Source organism: Numida meleagris, unplaced genomic scaffold, assembly GCF_002078875.1.
Source record: "Numida meleagris isolate 19003 breed g44 Domestic line unplaced genomic scaffold, NumMel1.0 unplaced_Scaffold202, whole genome shotgun sequence".
Taxonomy (NCBI): domain Eukaryota; kingdom Metazoa; phylum Chordata; class Aves; order Galliformes; family Numididae; genus Numida; species Numida meleagris.
The window spans coordinates 564,349-591,271 of NW_018363819.1; the positions used below are offsets into that span (position 1 = coordinate 564,349).

Genomic DNA, 26,923 nt, shown 5'->3' on the forward strand with positions numbered 1-26,923 from the left:
CATGGAGCATTTCAGCTTCATTGTTCTGACATAACACAGCACAGTCTAGAATATGCTCAGGTTTCCCATGGTTTCCTTACCCCTGAAGCCTTTACTTCCTGTGTAAATTTGCAAATGCAGAACAATACTGAACATTCAAGAAATAAATGCTATTAGAGGAGCTTGAGCCAAAAAGGGGTAAGAAGTCCATGAAGTTTCACTCTTTTCATCTTGTACCTCACAGTGCTTAAGTTCAGTTTAGCTAATGGAAATTAATTGCATTTCTTAAGATTGACTTATGTAGTATTGTTTTCACTGGACAGGTAAGTTCTCTTCTAGCACGATTATCTTAGTAAGCACTTCTCTGTTATAAAACGAGTTTTCCTTGCCCATTTCTGAATAATAGAGACAACCTATACTACTTACTTAGGGAAGTACCGGAGAAAGTTTTACACCTATCTGCACAGAAACATTATGCAAGTCTGCCTCCCTTTCTAAGATACATTTCCTTTATCGATATAAGCCACTATTCCAAGTTCACGAGGCTCTTGGCCAAATGCTTTGCTTAATTAAAAACAATAGCCAGAGGACTGCCTCTCACTGCTCTCAGGTGCTGAGACCTGACGTTACAAGAAAGCAGGTACAGTAACTCATTTGGCTCTGCTCAGAAATACAGTTAACTCATTAAATATGTCATAGGAAGAAGTAAGAGGAAACATCTACCAACCTGTAGTCAAAAAAGAGTTCTTCACCGGTCTGAATGGCTCTTTTAGCAAATATTCCTATTCTGTGATCACCATTAACCATCATAACTGTTAAAAAGAAACAAACTCATGTTAACAAATACTGATAAAATGTATATTCTAATTATATTCCCACAACATTTTATATATTGTTAAATGAAAACTAGATCTAAAACATACCTTTTGCATAGCAGTTGGGATTTACTGAATGGTTTGCAAATCTAATCTTGTTTCCCTTGCGTGTTGCATCAACCACAAAATCTAGGAGTAAAAACCGTAAGCGATAGGAAGGTCATCCACAAACAGTTTCTATTTGTTTAATGATTAATATGCTTAGATTTTAGCAGCTGGAAAAGATAACTGCTCAACTTTCTACACTGAAGAGCTGGGACATCTCTATACAGTAACTTTATTGTTCTGCAACTCAGAATGCTTCTACTACCCCACCCTCTGCAGTCCATTTATCTCCTACTACGGTAGCTCCCATATGAAGCTTCTCTGCCCTTATTCCACAAGAGCAAGTTCAATAAATAAATTAAGCCAACATTTACAGAAGGCAGTCTTTTTCTTTCAAGTCTCTTCTTGTATTCCATAACCAACACAGTATAGTCATTTTTTTCTGCAAGCAGTAGCTGCCCATCTGTGCAACTTTTTTCTCCCCACACAAAATGACCTTCACAACTTACTGCTATTTAAGTCACAGTGAAATTATTTTAAATAATACCTAGCAAGATTCACTTTTCAGGCTAATTTACTAATGCTTGTAATTTTACTCCATGGAATACTATTTCTACTCAACTCATTTGTAGTTGCCTTGTCTAATAGGCTCTTTCACTGATATCTCCTTGAATATCATTTACATAAAACCCCTCTGCTCTCAGTACTAGGAATGAGCAAATCGCTGTGAAAAGATACGGAACAGGAATAACTGCTTACCCACTGACAGCAAAAAACAGGGCTGAAGAATACTGTGAACATTTTAGTTATGCTTTAAGGGTTGTGACTAGTAAATACATACCATTATTCAAGTTAAATAGAAAGCTGCACATGTACTTGTCATATACTTTTCCTCTTCTGTCTGCCTCATCCTGAGAAATAATCTGAAAGAAAGAGTTTTTGTAAACCACTTCTCCCCTTTTGTAACTGTAACAGCTTACAGCTCAGGAAACAAGACATTCTGAAAAAGTTTTTTTTTAGTTTAGTTTTCTGGCTCTGAAAATAATCCCAAACTTAAATATTGTTTTCAGCAAGTATTCTAGGTTTATCAAACAATCATAGCTTGCTTTTAGCATGTCTAAGTTCTTTCAGAGTAGGAAGAAAGACAGAATTGTTTTTCATCTTTCTGCATAAATCATTTAGTACTCAATTTCTTTTTATTACCACGGAATATCATTTAATGGAAGTGCCTACTGAATTTTAGTGAAAATTACACCAGAGATAAAAATGGCACTCCAGTACTCATTCTCACAAGAACCTCAATTTTTGGTGACATTTCAACCATCTAACTCCTGGGTTTGGAGCCCCTAACAGCAGTAGCTATATACTTAGCCAGACACCTCTCTCTCTCTAGAGAATGACATGAAGTTAGAGGCAATCTCTTTGTCCCAGTCCAGCATAGAATTTTACCAATTAAGTTCATACATAACCAGTGGTGTCCTTTACCTCACCACAGTATTCAGAGATGAATTCATTCTTCTGTACAGGATCTTTGATGAAAATTCCCCAGCCTGCCACATCTGAAGGTGCCAATAGTAAGTGCTGTGGGAGGTGAAGGGAAAAAAACAAACAAACAAAAAAACAAACTTAGACACAGTTGGCTTGGATTGACTTTCCCTCCCCACCTCAACTCAAGGATTCTTTTAACTGACAAGCACAAACAGACATTAAGAACTTCAGACTAGAAAGGTTTGCTGATGAGAGCATAATGCTGATTAGCTCACTGTTTGACTGACTAGTTTGTCAGAAGATGCTACAGGGTAAAATTAAGAATGTATGTATTTGTTTTTAAAATAAGTGAACAGAGCCGAACAGGCTTTACAGAGACACTTGGTAAACTTTATACAAGTTAAGTGCATTACAATCAACAACTGAGCAATGAAATAGCCAGTATCGATGTCTGAGTGAAGTTTTCTTATACTGAACCAGAGGCTAGTTACACTTCAAAATTGCAGCATATCTGCAAATCACAAGTGGAGCCTGAACAGGAGAAAGAAGAAATATCCTTCCACAGTATTATAGAAAAATCACTAAAAATGCTTTTTCTTGATTGTTTGGAGAGTTTTGTAGTTGTCACCACCATCACTTTTTTTTTTTTTGCTTTATTTGATTTTTTTTTTAGAAATTCTATTCTCTGGTATGAAAACATGAAAACACTTCCAGAAAGACTAAAGGCAATAGGCACATAGTTCTGTAACTATCTACATACTTTTTTGGATCCTCTCTGAATGCTGCAGTTCTTGCAAGAAACATTTTTGCTGTCCCAGTGGTCAGCTGCTCCACAAGTTAAACAGAGATCAGGATCACATTCACGAACAGCTAGGTAACATGGACACTGCTTAGTGTTGCATTGTGCTTTACAACGACATCCAGGAAACCTGTTTTGGCCTACAAAAGAATAGATGAAAAAAGGGCAAGTATGAAAAAGTACCAAGTAAAAAATAAAACAGTATAGATTACAGCATATCAGAATATTAAAAAAATAAACAAAAATAGTAATTAAAAACAAGCATAGCCATTGATCTCTTTATAGGACATTATAAATTACTATAAATTCACAGAATCATTAAGGTGGGAAGAGACCTCTTAAGATCATCCAATCCAGTCCAATCATCCACCTACCCCCAATATTTCCCCACTAAACCATGTCCCTCAGTGGCACATCTCCACATTTCTTGGACACCTGGCAGGAATGGTGACTCAACCACCTCTCTGAGCAGCGTGTTCAAGTGCCTGACCACAATTTCAGAGGAGTTTTTCCCTAATGGACCTGCATGGACCCCGCAGAGTCACTGCCAATGCCTGCTGCAAAGACTGAGCTGCAGGACCAGCTGTGGTCAGGAATGGCTGGAAAAATACCAATGTGAAAGACTCACATCAGGAAATACTGATTCACAGAATTCAATTTGTCAAGCACTGACATTTTACAAGGACTTGTTATTAGGCTCAGCACAGCAGAGAGGGAGTAGAAGACCTCCAAGCAACTGGCCGGTTGTAGTTCTGAACTGAGAAATGCTAAGCTAGATTTGGAGCAAAAAAAGAATTATGCTCAAAACACATATAGTGGCAGTCTAGCTAGGAGAGATGCAGGGGTGGGATGTAAGCAGGAACTCAGTCTCAAATCATTAAAAGGTGAAGGGTCTGAGACAGAACCGTCTTACACAATAAATCATCATATGGATAAACATACTTATGACAGCCATTAATAAGCAGAAGTCTGAGAAACTCATTAGAGATCTTTCTGCAGCAAAAGCTATTCTGTGTCTGCTTGGAAAAACACTGCTTTTACTACAGACCACAGAAAGCCAAGCCTTCGTGTTTTTATTCAGTGGCAAAAATGGGAAATGAGGACAATTTATTTTCTCCCTTCATGAATTCAGGAGGCAAGCAAAAGTAAAGGAGATTGAGAGATGTTCTTCAAACTGTCCAGCAAAGAGAGGGAAATTAAAACATCTACTAGTAGACAGAGGAGTCCCAAGCCTCTTAAACACCTCCAATTTTACTTCAGACTTCCTCAAGTCTAATCATCAAGACTGCTTTTGACTTTGTTCAATGACTAATTAAGAGGGCCATGTTAAATTGAACATGTGCTTCCTTTTCAACTGACACTATTTACTGCTCTCACAAATACTGTCTGCAGAGGGGACAGAGAGCTAGCAGAGATACTGAAACAGAAAAATTTTTATGTAAGTTTTCTATTTTTACTTACATTCTGAGCTGCACTGACAAAACTTCTCACAGAAGTTTTGAGCAATAACGCAAGGGCACGAGCTGTCACAAGGCTGGCGTGGATGATCACATGGCTGATAGTTGTAAACATGATTTGATGAACCATCTGAATAAAAATTGCAACATTTTTAACAGTGAAAGGTGCAAACAAACAACATGCAGTTCCCTTCATTCTTTAAAGCAGAAATTCCCTTGAAGTCCCTTAATTAAGAAAGCCCCAAACCAAACAAACCCAGTTCTACCATCAGTGGTGGGAGGGGAAAGAAGGGAGATATGTGTTTAGAAAAAAATGTAATATTAGTAAGGTGCTTGACACTACTAGTTGCTTGCTTCTTCATTCATTTTATTCTTCCCATTACTCAGCTACTTAAGTGTATTCAGAGCTGAACCCTGTCTACTGTGGAAAACCAAAAAATGAAACTACAACAGTATAATTTCCTGTGTAAACACGTACTAGAGTAACACTTTTTATTCAGCAAAGTAAATTTGCTCAAATGCCAAGTCATTTTTACACTAGAGGAACAAACAGTTAACTTTAAAACAGGTATGTGGGCAAAATAATACCTGTCCATTATAATAGTAAGCTTTCCAAAGCCAATTTTCTAATCCAGACAAAGCCAACATCTTACAGGCTAGAAGGGACTATTGGGGCAAAGTCTAGCTTTATCTATACAGCAGTGAGGAGAATTTGGTGCTATACAGACTATGTTTCCTATTAACAATACCGAGCTTTTGTTGCGTTTGCAAAAACCATCAGTCAGCAACCAGAAAGGGGAAAGAAACGATTTCTTATGTTGTTACAAGCCCCAAACTGTTCTCAATGAATTTTTAAAAGTTTCTTTTGAAAGACAAATGCTGCTTTTTACCACAGCTCCTAATACCGTTTTCCATACTTCATGAGCACATGCTAAAAGTTGTCAATTTAGCCTCCTTCCATGTTTTACAGACTATTTCCAATCAGTTATATAAATCAAATAGTACCTTTTACCTCTACTATATCTCTAGTGTGAGCTTGCTTTTTCTCTTTTTACTCCCCCTATGATCTCTAGCTCCCTATGGAAAGTATATAGTGGCCTAACATTAGAAACAAACAAGCAAACAAAAAAAAACCCAAACAAGAAAACAATAGTAGGATCTTAAAAGTTCAGGACATAAATTGAATGGAAAGATGCTAACCCTTTTTCAGCTGTATCTTTCTGCAATGAGCAGCCCACAACCTGCAAAAAACACAAAACAAACACAAGAAAGTTGACAGGAACTCCACCTGCAGTGGGCTGGGAAATTCCTCTGCATCTTGTACCCACGCCTGATTTAAAATGGGCAAGTTTCTGGTAACATAAGTGTCTGCTAGACCCACAGAATTTGTTGCAGCAGAAACACTCTGTTCCAGTCTCTTGGAGCTGACTGTATCAACACTCCGCAGGCTAATCATTCCCCCACACCCCCCCACACACCCTCGCCCACTGCAGCATTGCACTAGTCCTAACATTATACAGACAAGCAGCACCTACCCGGTCCTGGGCTTAAATTCAGCTGGCTTTTAAGGAAAACCAGCAAAGGGGAGTGCTCTGGAGCAGGCAGCAGAAAAAGGAAGTATACTAAATTGCAAATATGCAGGGGCACATCTAAATAAAGGAGTGAAATTCTGACAGCTGTTTGTTTCACAGGACTGGAGACTCAACACGTCACCAGCAGACTCCTCAAGATCACAGCCAGGTATTACCCTTTATCTGCCAGCCTCCAGCAGGATCGCAGTGCTAAGCCATTTCCCTTCTGCTTCAAACTTTATACGCCTATACAGCTCTCTTACATCCTTAGAGCTGTCCTTCAGCATTCTCTTTCTTTCTCACACTGCCTAAGCAGTGCCTTTGCAAGTTTGCTTCGGGACAGAGGCTGGGAGAAGGTGGAATGTACATTTGCTGGAATATAGCATACTTTTGCTTACCACAACATAGCTCACTGTATTTGCAAGTTATGATTACTCCTTTATTTTACAGATTGCAAGTTTCAGGGGCAGGGAACATATAATCGAGCAAAAGTATCTGTCTGACCTTAGGTAACAAACACATGCTAGACAGAAAATTTCAGTAGCTTTAAAGTAGAAATTGATGTTTCTTAGGTTTTGTTCAATTACATGCATTTTCATTAGCACTTGAATTTCAGTAATATTAAAAAAATATTTGGAGTTCAGATTTTAAAAGTTAATATTTGCAGTATATTAGTACATCATATAGCAATAGCAAGAGAATATAGAACAACCCTCACTCTCTGGCCAAATAACTATTAAGTATGATGCTAGCTGCACCTACTGGCCTTTCTTTTGTGTAGTTTTACTTATTATCCTGGTCCAAAATATCCTCAGCACAGAACACTTAGAGCTAAGCATAGCCTTTCAACAAATGCCAACACTCAGAAGTCTGTGTTCTGAAAAAAAAAAAGAATCTCCTGCTGTACCTCCTCAATTCAGAATTTTTACGTAGTACTTGATTTTGTAAACACATTATCTCAATTTCTACTTTAATTCAGTGCTGTGCTGCACCTTCCCTGCCGTACCCAGTGGTAGACTTATCCAGGCTACTGAAGTTGAGGACAGGGCACAGAACCAAAGACTATCCATCAGAATTACAAAACACTATAGTTAGTAGATGACATTCTTATCAAGAGTGGCTTGCTGTAGAAGAGGACAGGAAAGAAAAAAAGAAAAAAGGTGCCAGCATAAATTTATGAACACTGACTCTTTCAAAGAAGCCATTGAAATGAGCGCAATTTTGGCTTAAATTACTCTAATGTACATCAAACTTATTTACTGGCTGGCTTTTGGCAAGTGTAACAAATACAAAACTTTTAAACAAATCTTTCACAGAAAGCATGACAAACCCTTCAAAGCTTTCTGTGAATACATTCCTTAAAACATTATTTCATTAGCAATTAGTATGAATATTTATTTCAAGCTAAGCACTATCCTAATACTTTAGTGTAAAATGCCACTTGCTGAATAGTTGCCAGCTGGGACCTTTTGGTTTTATGGGAAAGTGGATTATATTGACATGGCCACACGAATATGACAAAGGTCATCATCAACCAGAAGTTCAGAATACTAACAACTCAAGATCAGTAGAGAATTCAGTATGGAAGTCACAATGACAAAGGCATCAGCTTTGCCACTCTTGTAACAGGGACTGTTGCCAGAGTAAGAGACTCTGGCAAGAAATGAACAAGACATGCATGCAGTGTGATCTTATCTTGAGGGAAATGGTAGATGGCAGCATGAACCTGCCAACACTCACCAATTAGACAAGCTTGACTGGCAAAATCAAATACTACATTCATTTTCTTGTAACTTTCAAGGACTGCCAGGAAGAGCTGTAAGTTCCCCTTACTAGTCCACAAAGTTGAAATCTAAGTACCATATCAGAAGTAGACCGATGTCTTGCATCAACCCTCTAATTTGCTATCTCTATCAGAATAGAAGATCTGATCTCACGCACTATGATATGAAGGCAAGAAGACAGTTGAGAAAGAACTTGCAATTGGAGGTTTCAGGAAAAAATAAATTGTAAACTCAGTGGCAGATTCCCAAGCAAATAGATGGATTTGTATACATCTGGTGGTGACATCTGCATGATAGCCAGTTTAAGAAACAAGCATTTCCAGAAGCACTGTGACACCAGTTGTCAAAAATATTGTTCTTCTCTGCTTCCATACATTTTTATACTGTAAACACTATGCAGAATTGCATAAAGCTGCTCAGGGACATGCAGCAGTCTGGAGAAAGGCAGGGAGAGCACGATGAAAGAGGAGAAATGTGGAGAAAAAAATACTTTCAAATAAAGTTTACTAAGTAAACTCACATCTGAATAGAAGATGAGAAAGGAGAGGGAAAGAAATCAATCAGCAACTGATTATATGACACTACAATCAGATTCTCATAAATCCACAGGAAAATGTGCCAATTAGTTAAAGCAAGTATGTAAGTCAGCTATAAGAACAGATATACAAAAGAGAATGAACGAAGTACCCTTCTTCCAGCATATGCTCATCCTTCTGCATTTTTTGTTCATTCAGGTTTTTCTATTGCCTGCTTCCTATGCAAAATCCTTATTCATCCAGCCGAAGATTATTGACACAAACTGTGTAGTTAATCTCTATTAGATAAGACAAGCTCTAACATTTAGTGACTCTCCAATCACTATATTAAAAGATTTTTTCCTGTTCTTGATCAGTCTTACTGCAGCTATCTAACTAAAAAGACATTGGATGGAGGAAGAGAACATTATTTACTAGCCACGATGGGTGCAGTCATACCAGCTAGTTGTTCAGTGTGCCTATATGGGTACAAGATGGCATGGAAGATGTGCCATTCAGCTTATAGTAGCAGTTTCACTTGCAAGGTTAGAACTGTCATTTTTATGATCCTACATGCACAACTGAAGTAAAGTCTTAAGAGAATCTGCTATCAAATCAGATAGAAAAGGCCATTAACTAAGCCATCTGCAACTGCTTTTCTCTTCAGTGAATGCTGCCTTTCCTCAAAGGCTATGCACCACATGAGCACAGGTTAAACTCAAAGATCAGACTCTTGCAATAGTGAAGAGCAAAGCAAAGGACACTGGTGCTTCTAGAAATGGATTTACTCCAGGATTGAATAAACTCAAACAGCATAAGAAACAGAGAAAGACTCTCAGGTGGTTTTCCGTCATCAAGTTGTGCAACATTTTTACACAGTGCTCAGATTACTCTAGTATGTATATAGGCAAAAAGGTTTTCCTTTCTGAAAGGCTTTTGGACACAGAACAAATATTGCTCAATTGCCACATTCGATGAAATTAAAGGAAAAAAAATTATCTTCTCCCTTCACTGAAAGGTAAAAGAAAAAATTGGAAGGCATTTCAAAACCAAATTACTAGCATACAAGACCTATTTGTTGCAGCTAGTAAGAATAAAAGATCAAATAACCCCACATACTGGTATATGATTTCATTTATTTTAAACAAAAGACTCAAAACACCTCCAAAAACAATGTCAGTGTGCTACCCATACAATCATACAAAGTGCACTTGAGCCTTTTAGTTGCACTTTAGAGACAGATACAGTGGCATTATTTTTTATAGCAATTTGCATGAACCTGAAAGCAAGCTAATTCCCAACTGCATATTCTAAACTTGCACTGTAGCTATTAACTCCAGATTTAAAAAAAACAAGCCCAGCAAATACCCCAAATCTTGAAAAGTGTGCCAAAAACACTAAATCAATAAGTTCTGGTCAGAACAGACAATTTTGTCCAGATGCTCACTAGATTTTTTTTTCTTAGCTTACATCAGCTGCTTCTGTGCTACAAAACAGAAACATTCTACTCCAACATCAGTTTTTAAATCAACATTAGGAATTTCATTAAGCCTGGAAATAATAAATATATCTGGAATTACTGGAAGAACAGGAAGAATGAACATGGGGAAGATAAGGAAAATTGAAGGGAAAAATGAGAAACATGGAAAAAAATAAACAGAAATAAATGTTCTTGCTAACTTTCAGTCAGTTATTTATTTATCTCCTATTTTCTTATCCCTAGGAATAAAAACGATCATAACAATGAGTTATGTTTTTTGAATCTCAGGATTCTCAAAGAAAATTACATTTCACTGACAGTAGATAGTACGTTTAAAATTTCAACAGGAATGGTTTTAGAAGGTCTTTCTGGCTCAACACATGGCTTTATTTTGTTCTTAATTGAAGCTTATTATTTAAAGTGAAGCTGCAATTAAGAATCTATTAACCTGTTTCTTCAATTGAAGCTCTAGTTGATAATGCAGTTGGGTGTAACAAGGGAATTCCTACCATCTCCCATTAAAAAAAGGCTATCCTAGAGTTAGTTACAATATTTTTTTCTTACTGATCATTTGAATCTTATGATTCCATACATTTCAACGTAAAAAAGCATAGGTTTAATTTGAAAAATAATACATCATTATCTAATACCACTACAATGCTTGTACATTTAATATCTATCAATGCAAAATTCCATTGAAATACTTGAATGTTATAACCAGCCATATGGAAGAGTATTTCTAAACTAAACTTTGATTATTTGCAGCAGTAAACCTTCAAGAATCTGTCTGTTTAGGAAGTTAGGGGGAGGAGGGGAGGCCAGTATAACATTTCCCATCCTCTATGTGGTAGTGTTTTTGCCTAAAAAAAAAAAAGTTTTGTTTTACTGCTGCAAATTTTCTTTTTGAAAAGAAATGGAAGGATATGGATGACTATTCCTTCAAAACAGCTTCTGTTCAGATCCCCTCTATTTCCAATTTTCAGTTATGCTAAGGTCATTTAGTAACAGATTTACCTGTGTTTCCTTTTCTTCTTTCTGGGAGGAGTATCAACATCTTCAGCAGGGACCGGAGCGATAATACTAGATTCTTTTACTCTAAACTCATACACCTAACAAGAGATACCATAATACATCCATGATAAATCTCTAACTGTAGAAAGTTGCTCATTTTCTATAGTAATACTATTTCCTCCCATCAACATCTTACAGATTATATCCCTCCTTTCAGTATATTTAAGGTTAATTCTTTTTGTTGTTGTAGAAGAGATACTCTAGCTATAGCCTCTTGTAAGTTTTAAATCTGTTTTTAAATTAAATTAACCTCTATATAATTGTAGCATGAATTCTGGATCATCACATTCTTGGGAAAACCAAGAAAATTCCTTTTGTCTTTCAGTAATTAATACTAATAGTTCTGTATTTCAGGTTTTAAAAGTAAAACACTATCATCCTTAGTAATTGTTTCCCTCCTTACCTGTCTGCATGTTTTGGTCCCAATTAGTCTGGCGATTGCACAGAAGTTGTCATAGTAGGTGCCAATAAGTACTCTAAACATTGAGGCTTCTGCACCACTCCATTCCACATTCTCTGGAGGCTCAATATTTGGCTTCATCTTTATTGGTGTTTGACACCTAGAATTTGCTTCTGTAATAAATAATCATTGAAAGTACGAATCAGTGTAAGGTTGTATTTCAGAAAGTTTCTATAGCCTTTAAAAACATCATATTAACCTATAACAACTGTAGTTAAAAAAAGCCCAGAGTTCTGTTGGTTTTATTTATTTAAGCACTACAAAAAAAGAGTAACTTCCACGTAGCTCTTGGAGAAGTCCAGAACTGGGTAATATCGGCTATTAAAGTTACAGATCTCACTTGTAAACTAAGTTGAGACAATCTGGGCTTTTTTTTTTTTTTTTTAAACAGAGATCTATTAAACTCATTGTTACTCTGCTTTTTCACTAATTTCCAAATATTTCAAATACATGGTTCCTAAGATTGCATTGCACAAGGTGGATTCATGCTCTCAAGCACTGCAGCTAAGTAGAAGCTTTGACTAGCCTTACCAGAGGAACTGGATGTTTCATCTTTCTTTTCTTCTTCTTCTTTATCATTGTTTTCTCCTCCAGTTTCAGTTCCAGCTTCTCTGTCACTGTCTGTGTCTTTTGATTCCAACACGTTTATTGTCGGTGTGCTAGGTCTGCTGGTGTTGTTTGGAAGCCTTCCCCTTCGGCGACCCCCTGGGCGCTTCGGTGGTGTCTTTATACGCTCAGCAGTCAGGGCAGCTGCAAACTCCTTTGCACCTTCCTAAAAATAAGACATTGATTTTCAGTAAAAGTTTAGAAACATTTTCACCTGTGGCCTGAGGTGGGGGATACTTGCACACTGTACCAACTTACATTATTCTATAATTTTAATCATGTACACAAATTCCAGTTAATTTACTCATAACATTGATGCAAAATAAGGTCTCTCCACATTCAAGTTTTCTGATGCTTCTGATGTTACTATGAGTAAATCTACATTTACCAAGTATTTACATCAGTATTTCACTTCCACTCTCACTTTCGCTGCCAAGTAAAAAATAATTCAGTAGTAAGTTTCCATCTTCCAAGGTGACAGAAGTAGTGAGAATATTGCACAGAGTTCCTCCAAAGCACAAGAACTCTTTTTGCACGTGGCACCTAAACAATATGCATTCTGCATTTTTCAAAAGACCATCAGTATGGTAATTTGCTTTTTAGTGGAAAGGAGTACGATAATAGATAGGAAGTTTTTAGATTAGAAGATTAGACATGTAGTTTCACTTAGGTGAAGTATGAGAGAGATTTTTTTTTTTTTAAACTGTTTCCCCTTATTAGTTTAAATCATGTGTTCCTTAAAAACCAAGATTCTGGATATAACCCTCCTTCAGCAAACTAAATCTGTCCAATTTTTAGCTGACAGGTAACTTAAGAGAGAGTTAAGCCTGTAAAACCCAGTTCTTTGACTAGATTGGACGCATTGGCAGCAACACATTATTAGCAGGTAATGATCTCACTTCCTTACAAATATGGAAGACTACATCTAACAGAGTTAAAAATTATTCCTATTCATTCATTTAGTGATTAAAACTTTTTTCCACAAAAACTGAAGATGACACATTTGACTGCAAGCGGGCCACAGGGACAAGCATGTTCATAAACACAGCATATCCTAATACTAAGCAAAGATTGGTGTACTTACAAGTAATTCTGCTTTAGTGAATTCTTACAGTTCATTTGAAATTATCTTACCAGATGCTGATAACAGTGTGGTCCACAGGGCTTATTATCTAATGCTGTTTCTGTATTCTTTCTTTTGTAAGTATTTGGAGTTGCATGGAATGCTGTTGAAGCAAGAAAATAACATCTGTAAATCTTAAAAGTAAAAAAATGCACTCAAACAGTATTGAAAACACAAGATTTACCAGGACCTTACCAAGAACAGCATAGGAATGAGAAAAATGGAAAAACCTCAAGATACATGCCACCTACTGATATTTGACTTACACAGAAAGTAGATGAGTAAATGTGCATACGCCCCTTTACATCAGTGAATATCATATTTGTTTCATGTGCCAAGGACTTGCTGTATTTCCCTTTCAACAAATAGAACAAACTTGATTACCATTACCAAGTTAAAACAGAACTATTCAGAGCTTCTCCTAAGAATAATCATCTCTCAAGCTGTAAGAATCCCATGTTGAATTTTTGCCTTGTCAAAAAAATGAACTCCACACACTTTAACAAAGCGAATAACCCATTTTTCATTTTAGCTAGTGAGAAGGACTTATGGTCATTTTTACTCTATTAGTTACCAGCACCAAAACTAAGTTAACAAGTAGTAGAAGTTCAATTCCTCTAAGCAAGCTGCAAGGTAAAAAGGAGTTAGCTCCGGACTGTTACTAGTGATCAGAACAGCCACAGTTAGTTCTCTGCAAGTTGCAGAACAGTGACTTAGAATTATGCAGAACTGGGTACATTACAAATGCAACGTTAGTACTTTTACAGAGTGACCAAGCCCCCCAGCCATATTTTTGCCAGAGCTTGTCTCTACCAGATCTTCTGTCTTAGATACTTGCCTCTCAATAAAACATTTTCACTGTAAGCATTAGGAACTCTCTAGAATCCCCTACTAGCCCAAAACCTGTGAAATCTGCAGCTAGTCACAAAGGAACTGGCACACTCAAGTTCCGAAATTATATTAAGAGATTTCAAAAATAATACCCTTAGTTTTCCACAATTCTACATATATATATATAAGTCCCCCAATAAATACTTTTCCCCCATAAATGTAGTAACAGTAGCATATACAACTGCAAGAAAAAAAGTATTCAGTGTACTGGAGCTTAAAAAAAGACAACAAAACACAAGACTCAGCACTAGCTGTCTGTTCCATAACACTCCATGAAAGCCTAAGAGACTTCTGTCAGAAAATACTTTAATCCCAAGCATTTAAGTTGGAGTTTTTACCACAGTTACAACTAAGCAACTGTAAGTTACAGTTATGTTTTTCATCACTTAGCGAATACAAAGTACTATTTTTTGAACTGAAAGAACAAATAGCTCCCCTCTTAACCCATACAAATCCATAAGAGGGGCTCCTCTGTATCAACAGAACTCACATCTTTCTCCTTCAGTACACCGCCACCATAGCTTTTCCTACTTATTTCTAGATTCTACATGATATTTCTTGCTGTAGTAATCCATCACTGTGCCTTCAAGGCTGAACTTCTACAGAAGTTATTCCCTTTTCAAGCAATATCCACCAAGCTATTAGTTTACAACATAGCTCTTCAAGCTATGTTGATTTGGCACCAGGAGGGAAGGTGAGTCAGTGCTAGTGTGTACTTCTTAAGGGAGCTTCTTTGACATCTTAAAACCATCACTACATGCTTCACTCCCATAAGGGAAGATGTGGTAGAAATCTCATGACAAATTCCACAATATTATGCCTCTATTAATGACAAGAGTACATAGGGATCTTGGGGAAGTAATGTATTCTTCCAAGGCTAGGCTTAAAAAGGTGTAAAAGAATATAAGTATTTAACAAAATATTGCATCTTTTTCTCCACAGATATATTTTATAAATCAGGAAACACTGAAAAGGTTTCAGTATAATACATACTGACATAGATATGTAAAAACTGATTACAAGCAAGTATAGGAATGTAATTTATGCATAGTGGCTGTTAGCATTTCTTCCACTCTTCCCACGCATTTAAAAACTTTTATGTAGCATGTTGCATCACATATGTTTCATATATCCTTGAAATGTTCTTATTTTCTGTATGTAGAAAAAGTTAAATGAGGAAGAAACCTTACAATTTAAAGCTAAGTTATCCCGCCCTCCTTCAGCTTTCAAGAAACAAGATTATGGGAGCTTCCCACTCAAAAATGGAGGGGGGGGAAAAGAACCCACATTTTTCAACACTGCATCTTAAAATTTGCATAGTATATCATTTTATTAATTCAACATCAACTTGTTTTATTCTCTTTTCATACCTCAAGGAAAAGGATCTTGCAAAAATGCAAAAGCACAGTGAAATATCTGTAGGCAGTGATCTATGTCAGGCTGTTGCAATGTGCAGAAAGGAATATATTTACAAGTGTCTATGAGGTCCTAAAATGAGTGCTTAACTATTAAAAATTTATCTCCCATTAAATAAAAAAAATTCACTTTATTTGTAACCCAGAGAGACAAATCCTTTGACTTTTCTAAACCAGAAAGACAAAAACTGTTGTATTTTACAATTAAATTAAGAGTCATGCCTTGTATTCCACTGTTCAAAAACACACAATATAATACTGACCACTACAACCAGAATCTATCACAACTGTTGTGAGATATCTGGAAGGATTGCTACAAAAGAAAGGACCACTACAAAAATAAAACTGTTTTTATAGCTGTATTCTGAATGTTGCAAATATTTGATTTTTTCTGAAACAGAGGATGACATTGTATAATTTCCAAAATAACCAGAGTCCATATTTCTTTAACAATTTCCTTGAATTTATTCTAAAACTGGTCCACTGAACATGTTTTTCATCTTTGCAATGTATTACTTGTTTCATCCCCAATGGGCTCAATTCTCATATTTTCATGAGAGTACATGGATAATAGCTTAACCTGAAATGTACATTTGCTTCACAGTCAAGCTATTTGGGAAATTCTCCCTACCTGATATTTTTCCTTCTTCTAATTTCTTTGTTAGTCCAGACACTTAGGCATAATTCCTTGCTGTCAGCAAATGAAGTCGGTACACAAGTTTTTTCAGTAATGTCATCACCTGCACATAAAGGGATTGCCAGCTCATCAAGGGACTTGACATGTTAAATAACTAATGATAGATTTTCTAATATTTAACTGAAACTTTCTAGAATAAAGATCTGAAACTATATAAAATAAGGATAAACTTAACAAAACCAGAACCCAAGAGTGGGAGTTAGAAGATCAAAACTAGAATGAACACAATGCTTGTATTCATTTATCTTAAATTCTCAATGCCTTCTCCAGAGAATTTTCAACCTACTTCTCAAAGCAGATTACCACAGCCCACCACATCTCCAAGACGATTAATCCAAAGTATCATCTACAGAAGCCAGGACATCATCCTGTAGCGCTTGGCAATTGCACGTAGAGAACATACGGATAATTCATTATGGTGCTGGCAGAAATGCTATCAACTTTGTTTAAAAGTTAGTCAAATTGTTGCAGATACACTGTAATCTGTCATTGTAGCCCTCTGATAATCAGCGTAATCTTTTTTTTTGATGAGTTTCTTATTTCCCAGCACTGAATCCACTGCATTTGGTCTACAAGTCTTAAAAATTCAGAGAAAGTAAAAGTCATACAGCTGAATTTTCTCAGCTCTTAACAGATAAACTCCCACCTCTAGTCACATACACAAAAATCTTCTTTCTTTGGTGTTACTACAGAAAAAAAAAGCAGAAGGTATCTACTAATCATTGTAGAGGTGAGATTTGGGTATGTCTTTACAGAATAGTGACTAAAATAGCAGTTTACTCCACTAAGTATGTACTCTGTAAGTTATATAGTGAATGCATAAAGAGAGCTTCAAGAGATCTCTTCGCAATGATCAATTTTTTATTTATTTTTTTAAATTGGCAACAATGAATATGCCACATAAATTCTGATGAATAGCATAATCATTGCAGATAACTTCACACTGTCTTGACACAATGCTCCACAGTGAACGGAAGAATTCACTGTGGAATGCCACCATACTGAAAACAATGGTTTTCCTTTTTACAGCTAAAGGCAGAGAATATCTGAAGAGATTAAAGTTTAGTCCTTTTTAAGCTCAAGGCAGAGCTTAAAACAATGCCTTGGGCATACAACACTTTGGAAAGAATACTGACTTGTTTAAAGGACTTAAAAATCACCAGCAACAAGGCAGTCCTTCAGCATAAACACTGTTTGCCATCTGAAGGTTATGAACAATGGAATAAGAGACCACAATGCTTTCCATTTAAATTATGCTGCTAGTGTAAGAACTGATACCCTACAGCTGACTAATGACATTACTCCAGATTTATTGTTGGCTGCTTCTAGCATTTAAGAATACATCAAAATGAGTAATGGTATAAACACAGCCTTCACGGTAAGAAGTCTCACAGAGTTGGTTCCTATAAAACCATGGACTGGTAACACCAGACTCTCCATAGCAACAAGTATTAAAATGCAATCTATGAATCACAGAGGGCCTCCAGATGTCTCTTCCAGCTATCTGGCCTAAACCAGACCAAGCAGGGACACCTACAGCAGTCTGCCCATAACCGCATCAAGATGGCTTTTTGAAGCTCTCCAAAGAGAGAAACTAAAATCTCTCTGTGGCAGTGCTCAGTCACTCACACAACACAGAATTGCTTCTCAAAGTTCAGGAGAAACCTGTCCCATTTGTTTCTCCTTACCCCATCACTGCGCAACAAGGGAAAGAGCCTGGCTCCTGCATTCCATGTTTCAGCTCCTCCCTTGAGCCTTCTCTATTCCAGAAGTACTCCCAGCTCTCAGGATTTCCGTATAAGAGAGATACTCCAGTTCCTTCTTCATCTTAATGACTCTTCACTAACATCTCTCAAGGGGGTAACATCCTCAAGAGGTACTTCCATGTACCTCTTGTACCAGGAGCCCAGAACTGGATATCAAGGCTGAGGGAGAGAAGGACCACCTTCCTCAATCTACCAGCAATATTTCACCTAAAGCAGCCCAGGACACCATAGGCTTTCCTTGTAGCAAAGGCCCATTGCTGATTCATGCTTAACTTAGTGTCCACCACAACTCCCAGTGCCTTTTCTGCCAAGCTGCTATCTAGCTGTGTGACCGTCAGCTTGTCCTGGTGCTTGGGGTTACTTCTCCCCACATGTAAGACCTTGCGTTTCTCTTTGCTGAACTGCATGAAGTTCCTGTTGGCCCACTTCTCCAGCCTGTGATTTCCCTCTAGCTAGATGCATGATTCAGCCACTTCCCCCACTATCAACCACAAAGGTGCACTCTACTCCATCATCCAGATCATTAACAAAGATGCCCCACAGGGCACTGGACAGTATCCAGTTCTTCCTTAATCTACCAGGCCAGTCATTTTACTATAGAAACTCATCAGGTTGGTTAAGCATGACTTCTCCTTGATGAATCCATACTGAGAATTCCTGACTTCACGTGCCTTGCAAATACCTACCAGGATTAGTTGTTCTGTCTTCCCAGACATCAAGGAAAGGCTGACCTGGGTTAGTTTTCTGCATCCTCCTTCCTGCGCTTCTTGAAGATAGAAGTGACATTTGCTTTTCTATACTCTCCAGGCACTTCTCCAAGTTGCCACAACTGATCAAATATTAAGTGGCCTCGCATATTTGCCAACTCTCTCAGCACTCGTAGGTGCATCCCTGCAGGGCCAATGGACTTATGGATGTACATTTGTTCAGTCCTTCTTCTAAAAAGCTTCAAAAATAACTAGAAAAGGTAAATCTATATAAAGACATATCTACATAAACAGTAGAAAACTCTTCCAAGTTAAAAAAAATAGCGAGAAAAATGGCCAAAAAAACCCCAACACTACTGCAGAAATATCTAAAGCCTTCTGAAGTGTTACTGCAACAAGTTTTTTTTCTCACTACATCTGAACATTCCTTTCTTGTTGACTTAAAAACCAAAATGCTTTTGAAACAGGAAAACTAGACTGACATTCAAACTCCCTGGTAGACTACTGACACTACCAAAAGCTCCAGACTAATGGGTATGCCAAGAGGTAGCACACAGCTTCACCTCCCTGTCCTACAGACCAAGGGTCCACACCGAGCACTTCTTGAAGTGAGTCACCCAGGCAACTAAGACACTTTTAAACAATACCTACAGCTTAACAGGACACACAATGTTGAAGATGGCTGGACAAAGAGCTTCTCTGAATGTAGTTTCAAGCAAGACCTGCCAATGGAATACAGGGAGAAAGTGAAACTAACTGACCCAACTCCAGAAGCCACAAACACTGATGAAACTAGAAACTTCCCCCTCCCTCCCCATCTAAGAATAACTCCAGTTCCTCTTTAAACCAAAAGACAAATAAGGCATACCAAAAACCTGCACAAAGCCTTCAGAAGGAAGTACAAATACAGGCAGAATGCATGTGTGCTGGATGAGGAACTGCTGACAAAGCACAAAGATTTCCAGATAAACATGCACGTATACTGTCTAATACACATAGGAGCAGCTAAGTCAAAAGAGAAAATGAATTTTGAATAGAGGGCATTACAGTATTCAACTACAAGACCAAACCACTTCATCTTTGACTGTTAGGCTTCCCTTTACACTTGACTCTATTCTCAGAGAAAGAACAGTCTCACAAAGAAGTACAGAATCTTACTCTTCACTGTTTGCAAATGAAAACTTGTGTAATTGCTGAAGTTCTCATTAAATTCCCCAGAAGAATGGGGCAACGTGGAAGGAATTCAGTGGAAAGGATATCAAAGTTGCTAAAATTCAAATGTCTGAAACTATTCTTCAAATCACATGGCTAGAAAGTAACCTAAGAGAACTGGATATTCCTCTTCCCTCATGGAAGATGAAGCAAGTCTGCAAATAACCAGATATTTCTTATGGAGAATTATGTTCAGTTCTCAGTTGCTCTGTAGAAACTGCAGAAGTGTAATTGTAGTAGGAAAAAAAAGGCAGTTTTTTTGAAGACCATATGAAGAGAAATAACATCACAGGCTGGTTTGAACCAGGAATTCTACAAGAATTGATAAATGCAAAAAGGATAACAAACCACCTTAACAGGTACATTCAATGTTCTAAGAGATAGTTTTCACCATAAAGTAACATCAACATGGACAGGCCTCTTTTGTAAACTTTAGTGATATGACTGTTTTTATTTTTCCTCTTTCTTTCTGTACTGTATCTCATGGCTCTTTTAAGTTTTCTGGCTTGCAAACAGAAAGAGATACAAGGACAATACAATTGTACTTACGATGTAAAAAGCAATCATATTTAAAACAGCGCCTACAGAAGAGTGTATGAAAAGAATGTAGGCTTTGCTCCCTCTGAACCGATTTAGCATTTGGTCCATCTATGTTTGGTGTGCATTCAGGAGGAAGAGCTCCTGGAAGCTGCTGTTCAGTGAGTTCTTTGTATCTTAAGAGAAAGAAATACAAGTTTTTTTATTCAGTATAATAAAAACCAAAGTGATACTGCAGTCAAAAGTTACTATGTGTTTTCAGAAACAAATTTTTAAAAATTGTAGGAAAGGTAAGTGTCTGTTCATCAGCAAATAGTGTGACAAGTTATTAATTCCATACTCATTAATATAAAGTTGCTAGCAAGGCATGCATTTACTTTCTTGAACATCACCTTCACTTATATATTACTCACTAACAAATGACATTATTAATCACATGCAAGCACTCACTTTTCATTACTTTGAAAGACTAATAAACCTCTCTTCACTGTTTCACTCAACTAGAGAGAACATCTAACTCCCTTTGAATACCACTTGCACAAGTTATACAACGCTACAGAAGCTAGAAGCTTCTTAAGAAGGTGGGAGAAGATTCCTTATCAACAAGCATTTAATGAAGTCATAGAATCTTTGTTTCATAATGCAAACCAGCAATACATGAAATACCCTTACTTCTCTTTCAATTCTTCTGCTGTACCCTTATCTGGAAACATTGAGGAAATGGCTTCAAATATCTTGTCAGATGGAAACCTCCGAGGTGGGTGACTTTCTTTCTCTGTCAAAGCAGGAAAACATTTGGAAAACAAAACAAAAGCAAAATAAATTATTTTTTCTGCTCCTTTGCTACAACAAAGAGGCGTTCAGAGAGAGAGAGGGACTTCACCAAAATCCTAATAAAAGAAACAAAGTTTTTTATTTCTAAATTACCAAGAATTTAAAGTAAATTGCTTAAAGTGATCTTCCTTGCTGACAGAACTGCACTAATAAAATTTGGAGAAATCACTATTTCACCAGCAGATGGAGATGGCAATTCAGAACTCTGCCTACTTAAGAATAGTATTATTCAATTTTCTGAGGAGTACTAAAGTATTTATTAGACTGATCTATATTTATATGCCCGACTGATTTGTGAGCATTTGACTGTCTCAAGTCACAGAGAAAGAAAACTAGCAAAAGCATTTTTGTAGTATTCTCTGTACAATTCTTGAACTAAATGGCAAAGGAAATGATGAAGAAAATAATGTTACTTCAGATCTGAAAACTATTTAGTAGAAGGATTTGAACAAATTTATCCAGTGATTAAAGAAGAGAGTTTTCTGGTCTTATTTTTAAAGTCTGCAGACAGACATACCCATCCTGTTACCTTCCCGATCTTTTTGCTTGTCATCTCTTTCATCAGGATTGTCATCTCCATCATCATCTTCATCATCACTATATTGACCAAGTGCATTGACCAGCTCAACAAATATTTCATCATTGATAAATCCACATTCTGAAATTCAGCAAAATTGGGAGTGAACAAAAAACACATGGCGCACATGAAGTATTTTTAATCCTCTCTACACTCGCATTACAGTAAAACCTGTAATTTATAGAAAACATTTTTGTGTTTTTTCTACTTCGTTTCAATGTATGAACGAAGAATAGTTAAAAACACTTGATCTCTATTTTTTAAACTGACAACTAGGAAGAAGAGGATAAAAATTTGTTAAGTTTTCCTTAAGAAAAGAGTAGCCTTACTAACTAGATTGCTTAACAGGTTTTATACCAGAATTCTAATTCCAGTATGGTTAGGTTAAGCTAGTCTGTTTGCATGCATTGCCAGACTATGAAGCTACCCTTAGATAGTTAGAGAATCCCCAAAGATATTTTTGGTTGGTAGTTCCACAGCATCTACTTCTCCCGTTAAAGATGGGTGTTTAAAAAAAAACAAACTTCAGTTATAAACAAAAAAAAAAAAAAAAGAGAGAAAAGCAAAAGATACAATGTTGTGTATCTGTTTATTAGCTCAGAAATTCACAGGGCAGTACAGATGGACAAAAACGTAATTTTGAAGAAAGGGAAAAACTGTACTTAATGATGTTACTTTTGAAAAAACAACTGAACCATGTGGTAACTGTACTGTTCATCACCATACTTTTGAACTCAAACAGAAGGCGTACATATAACTTGTAAGAAGCTAATGGATTTATTCCTATGTAAACAATGGATCCAGCTACATCACCTGGATGTTTTAAACAGAACTCTCAATATACACACAGGTTAGTATGAATTTTCCTATCAGAAATACAATTACAGAAATATTTTATAATTCTAGCTCCTATAATATGAGAGTGTCTCTGGGTTACAGATTTCCATGGCATTTAAGTTCTTTGCATATGGCTAAAATGAAAAACAACAAGATACTGGGAAAATGAAAGGCCTTCTTTCAACTTTTGAGATACAGTTACAAAGGACCCCTAATAACAGTAAGTTCTAATTTCATGATGGCAATTAAGACAGTGAAAAAATATTAATTTTAAAGATAGACTCATTTAATAATAGGTGAAATCAGTAACAGAATACATTTACTAGTAATTTTAACATTTTGACCTAGTCAGCTCTCTGACAAGACAACCAACCACCAGTAAATTCATAAAAATATCCAAAGGCAAAAACTCACTATGTTCTTCAAAAAATATAAAGACACCAGCTATCCAAAGGCCCAGAGTAAATCAGCAAGACTGGTATAGTATCAAGTATTTTCTATTGAATTGCAGGCTTAACTTTCATAAGTGATACAAAATGTTTAGGCTTGCGTAAGTCATTTTGAGTGGATACACAGTTGGCAGATCTACTGATTCAAGGAAAAACAGCACCTGTGAATACATATGCATACAGCATACGTACCAGTTTTGTTCAACCTGATTTATAGAACAGATATTTTTAAAACAGCAAATAATTTGTGATAACCAATAAAGTAGGTATTTACACCTTGAACGCAAGAGAAGAAAACCAAAAATGTTGTTCTACAGAATTGCATTTGTAAATATTGTCATAACCTTCTGCATGCTTCTCCTGCCACTTTCCGTAAGATAGGGCCTACATAAGGACATTATACCATTACATTTCAAAGCTCTGAACACTGAAGACCAGAAAATTCTCTATGTTAAACCTAAGAATTATGAAGAAACATTTTATGGCCTTGGGAAAGAAAAAACTATGCATTCAATTTCTCCATGCTATTATTTAAATACTCTATAGCCTTACAAAAATCAATAGATTAAAAGAGACTCTGTTAAATCCGATACTTACATAGAGAAGGAATTCTAGAAATACTGCTGCAACAGGCAAGCATCAGGCCTTAATAAACAAAACTGACAACAATTATTTATGTGGGAAGAATTGATCACTATAACTAAGTGTTTGGGCTCACCTCTATCTCCGTGTACTTTCCCATCATAGTTCTTTATCAGCTCTTCAATAAAAGTACCATCCTGGTCAAGCACTTCATCTCCCATGTATGGAATGTTATGTAGAACAGTTTCATCCTCCACCTAGTAACAACAGATATGATCAAACAATTTTAAATTGCACGTCCAATTGGCAGTGTCAGCACTGCTGTTTTCACAATCTGCATGCATCTAGATTTCACAGTTAAACTGGCTTCACCATTTGAGCATATTCACACTTAACTAAATAAACCAAACCTCCTACCCTTATTTAACATTATTTTGTACCAGTTGTGACTAGCTCAAAGCACTGACAATCATAGAATGGCCTGGGTTGGAAAGGACTTAAAAGAACATCTAGTTTCAGCCTCCCTGCTGAGTACAGGGTCACCAACCACTAGGCCAGGCTGCCCAGAGCCACATCCAGCCTGGCCTTGAATGCCTCCAGGAACGGGGCATCCACAACCCCCCTGGGCAACTTGTTCCAGTGCGTCACTACCCTCTGTGAGAAAAACTTCCTCCTAATATCTAACCTACACCTCCCCCTGTCTCAGTTTAAAACCATTCCCCCTTGTCCTATTGCTATCCACCCTCGTGTACAATCATTCCCCCTCCTGTTTATACGCTCCCTTCAAGTATTGGAAGGCCATTAACACCTAGCAGAAGGACAATAAAACCTAGCATTTAGCTTAGCACTGTGTTACAACAACGCTTCTACTGTAGAAGCACAATAAGCTACCTAGCTTTGGAAAGCTTACATTGGTAAATTCATTTTCCCTTCCTTGCTTCCCTTCCATGGTAATAGGCAATAGAAATAACCCTTTCACTTCTCTGTTAGAGATAAGGAAACATGATACAGAAACACTCTAAATTCAAGTTGTCTAAACAGCACAGAAATATGCCTTACAATTTAATGCATATGCCACTGTCAGTTTTGTTTTGTCTATAAAGACACATTAAAACTCCAGAGCTTTATCAGTAGAATTTACAGACCTTGATACTCAGCTGCATCTTCCAGTATTTCAAAAGAACCTTCTATTGTTACAAAAATAAACACAAACTTTCCTGCTGATCATGATTCTTAAGCAGTGCAGAATACCCTGATACTGACAAATTGAAAGCAAGTAGAAAAAAAAAAAGAAAGAAGCGGAGGAACTCTGAACATACTGATAAAAATGGTTATTTAAATCACTTTGCTGTGATTAATGTAATAACCATTTCCGCAAAAGCCACTGTGTACAAAATACTGTGATAAAGATTTTTAATAAGTTTACCTTTTCAAATAAGTCAAACTTCTGTATCAGAAAATTAACATGAAGGCATGCATATACAAAAAAGCTAATTATAAGAAAAGGCTATATTCCGGTTGCTAAGATCACCATTACATAAGAAGACTAATTCAGGATTAAATTCTTTTTATTCAACTGTCATGTTGAATGTTCTTCAACTGTCTTAGATAAGAGTACTGATATCTCTCAGAAAATGTTTCTCAATGTTTCTTCATGAACACTCAAATCTACATTTTTAAAATGTAGATACATTTTAAAATGTGATACAATACAACTGGTCACTTGAAATACATTGAGGCTCTCTTTAAAGCAGTTTTAGAGATACTGAGGACCACTGAAAATACAGGCTTAGTTTGCAACTAATTATACCTTTTACTCATGTTTTGTTTCTAAAACTAAGCTCTTCCCTTTTCACCTGTATTTCTTCCCACACCACCTTTTTAAACTTACCATAAAATTTTGTTGAAGGGGCGACCAAGAATACATTATAGGCACAGAAGCAACAGCATTGAGAGTCTTTAGTGGGATTACTTGTTTTGGAAAATCTATGTCACTGGTAACAGAGCACTGAAATAAGAGGTTGAAGTTACACTTACAATAGCAACTTCAGGAAAGAAAAGTCAAGAAAGTACACTCTACAACAAACAAGTGTTTATCAAAATTAGCGAGGTCCACCTTTGAAAAGTGAATCAGATTTTCAGGGCATAATAAGAAGAATAGGTTTAGAAGGAAAAAAGATGCAGAAATTATTTCTGGTTTAGTACCTTTATTAATAGATCATGGTATTTTTTCTTTCTTCCACATAATAGTAGAACAGCTGTTTTAAGGTATTTAGTATTTTACTCAGAATATTCAACCTACAGTATAAGCTATTTCTGGTATTTCAGAAGAGATTTAGTACTTATTGCTGTTACACTGGTTTTAGACTATTTACTCCATCCATCAGAGTGGTAGTTGAATTCCTTCAGCTTTTGATCAATTCACTGCAGAAATCATATATGATTATGTTAAAAAATAAAATATTATAATGCCATCAAGACACATTACAGAAACAGATGCTCCATGTTTCTTGTTACCTCCTGCCCTGCTTCCCTGTTATTGACTGCTTATCTTTATCCTATCCTCAAATCTTCAATTATGCCTATTGTTTACAAAGAATAGAGAAAAAAAAGATTCTCTTAATATGCAACTCAGGACATCCTTTTCAGCTGTGAGATTCCTTTATTTCTGGAGACTTACGCAGTCTCCAAAGGCCAGACATGTCACAGAAATACAAATAACTTTTGGGTTACTCTTCAATCTATTCAACAGATAATAGATCAGCTCTTCTCAAATATTTCAGGAACAATATGGAAAATCTCCAAAAAAAGTTACAAACAAAAGCAGATGGGAAAATACAATGGTACGGAAAGTACAAAGAAGATTTGGAGTTAGGTAAACTATGTTTAGAATAGCTCTCACAGCTACCTGAAAGGAAAAATGGAAGTGAAGACAAGATTTTTCTCCCTTCCAGAAGGGAAAGATGAACAGAGCTTCACATTTTTAAAGAGATATACCAAGTAATGTAACATACAGTACATAGAGACAGTACCTAGTAGAATGATATAAGCTAGATTTTGTTGTTGTTGTTGTTTCCTGGTTTGTTTGGTTTTTGTTTAAGATTTAAGATCTGTAGGGAATTAAGTTAGATTTCTAACATGTATACCAATACTCAAAATACCATAT

The 26,923-nt window shown here is 36.5% G+C and overlaps 1 protein-coding gene across 16 annotated transcripts in view; it reads right to left on the reverse strand.

Annotated features, from left to right (window-relative positions):
- EZH2 (enhancer of zeste 2 polycomb repressive complex 2 subunit) overlaps positions 1–26,923 on the reverse strand; it is a 48,131-nt gene that overhangs the window by 471 nt on the left and 20,737 nt on the right. For 15 of the 16 annotated variants that reach the window (XM_021382284.1, XM_021382296.1, XM_021382295.1 and 12 more), the window contains 16 exons: positions 25,649–25,765; positions 23,894–24,014; positions 21,830–21,970; positions 21,151–21,253; positions 20,491–20,654; positions 13,265–13,356; positions 12,056–12,296; positions 11,468–11,637; positions 11,008–11,102; positions 5,844–5,884; positions 4,648–4,773; positions 3,148–3,326; positions 2,385–2,480; positions 1,741–1,822; positions 903–983; positions 707–791 (listed from right to left, as the gene is read on the reverse strand). In XM_021382284.1, coding sequence (XP_021237959.1) covers positions 707–791; positions 903–983; positions 1,741–1,822; positions 2,385–2,480; positions 3,148–3,326; positions 4,648–4,773; positions 5,844–5,884; positions 11,008–11,102; positions 11,468–11,637; positions 12,056–12,296; positions 13,265–13,356; positions 20,491–20,654; positions 21,151–21,253; positions 21,830–21,970; positions 23,894–24,014; positions 25,649–25,765 — 1,934 coding nt within the window. The remainder of the gene's footprint in view (positions 1–706; positions 792–902; positions 984–1,740; positions 1,823–2,384; positions 2,481–3,147; positions 3,327–4,647; positions 4,774–5,843; positions 5,885–11,007; positions 11,103–11,467; positions 11,638–12,055; positions 12,297–13,264; positions 13,357–20,490; positions 20,655–21,150; positions 21,254–21,829; positions 21,971–23,893; positions 24,015–25,648; positions 25,766–26,923) is intronic. The other variant, XM_021382282.1, reaches the window with a different exon arrangement.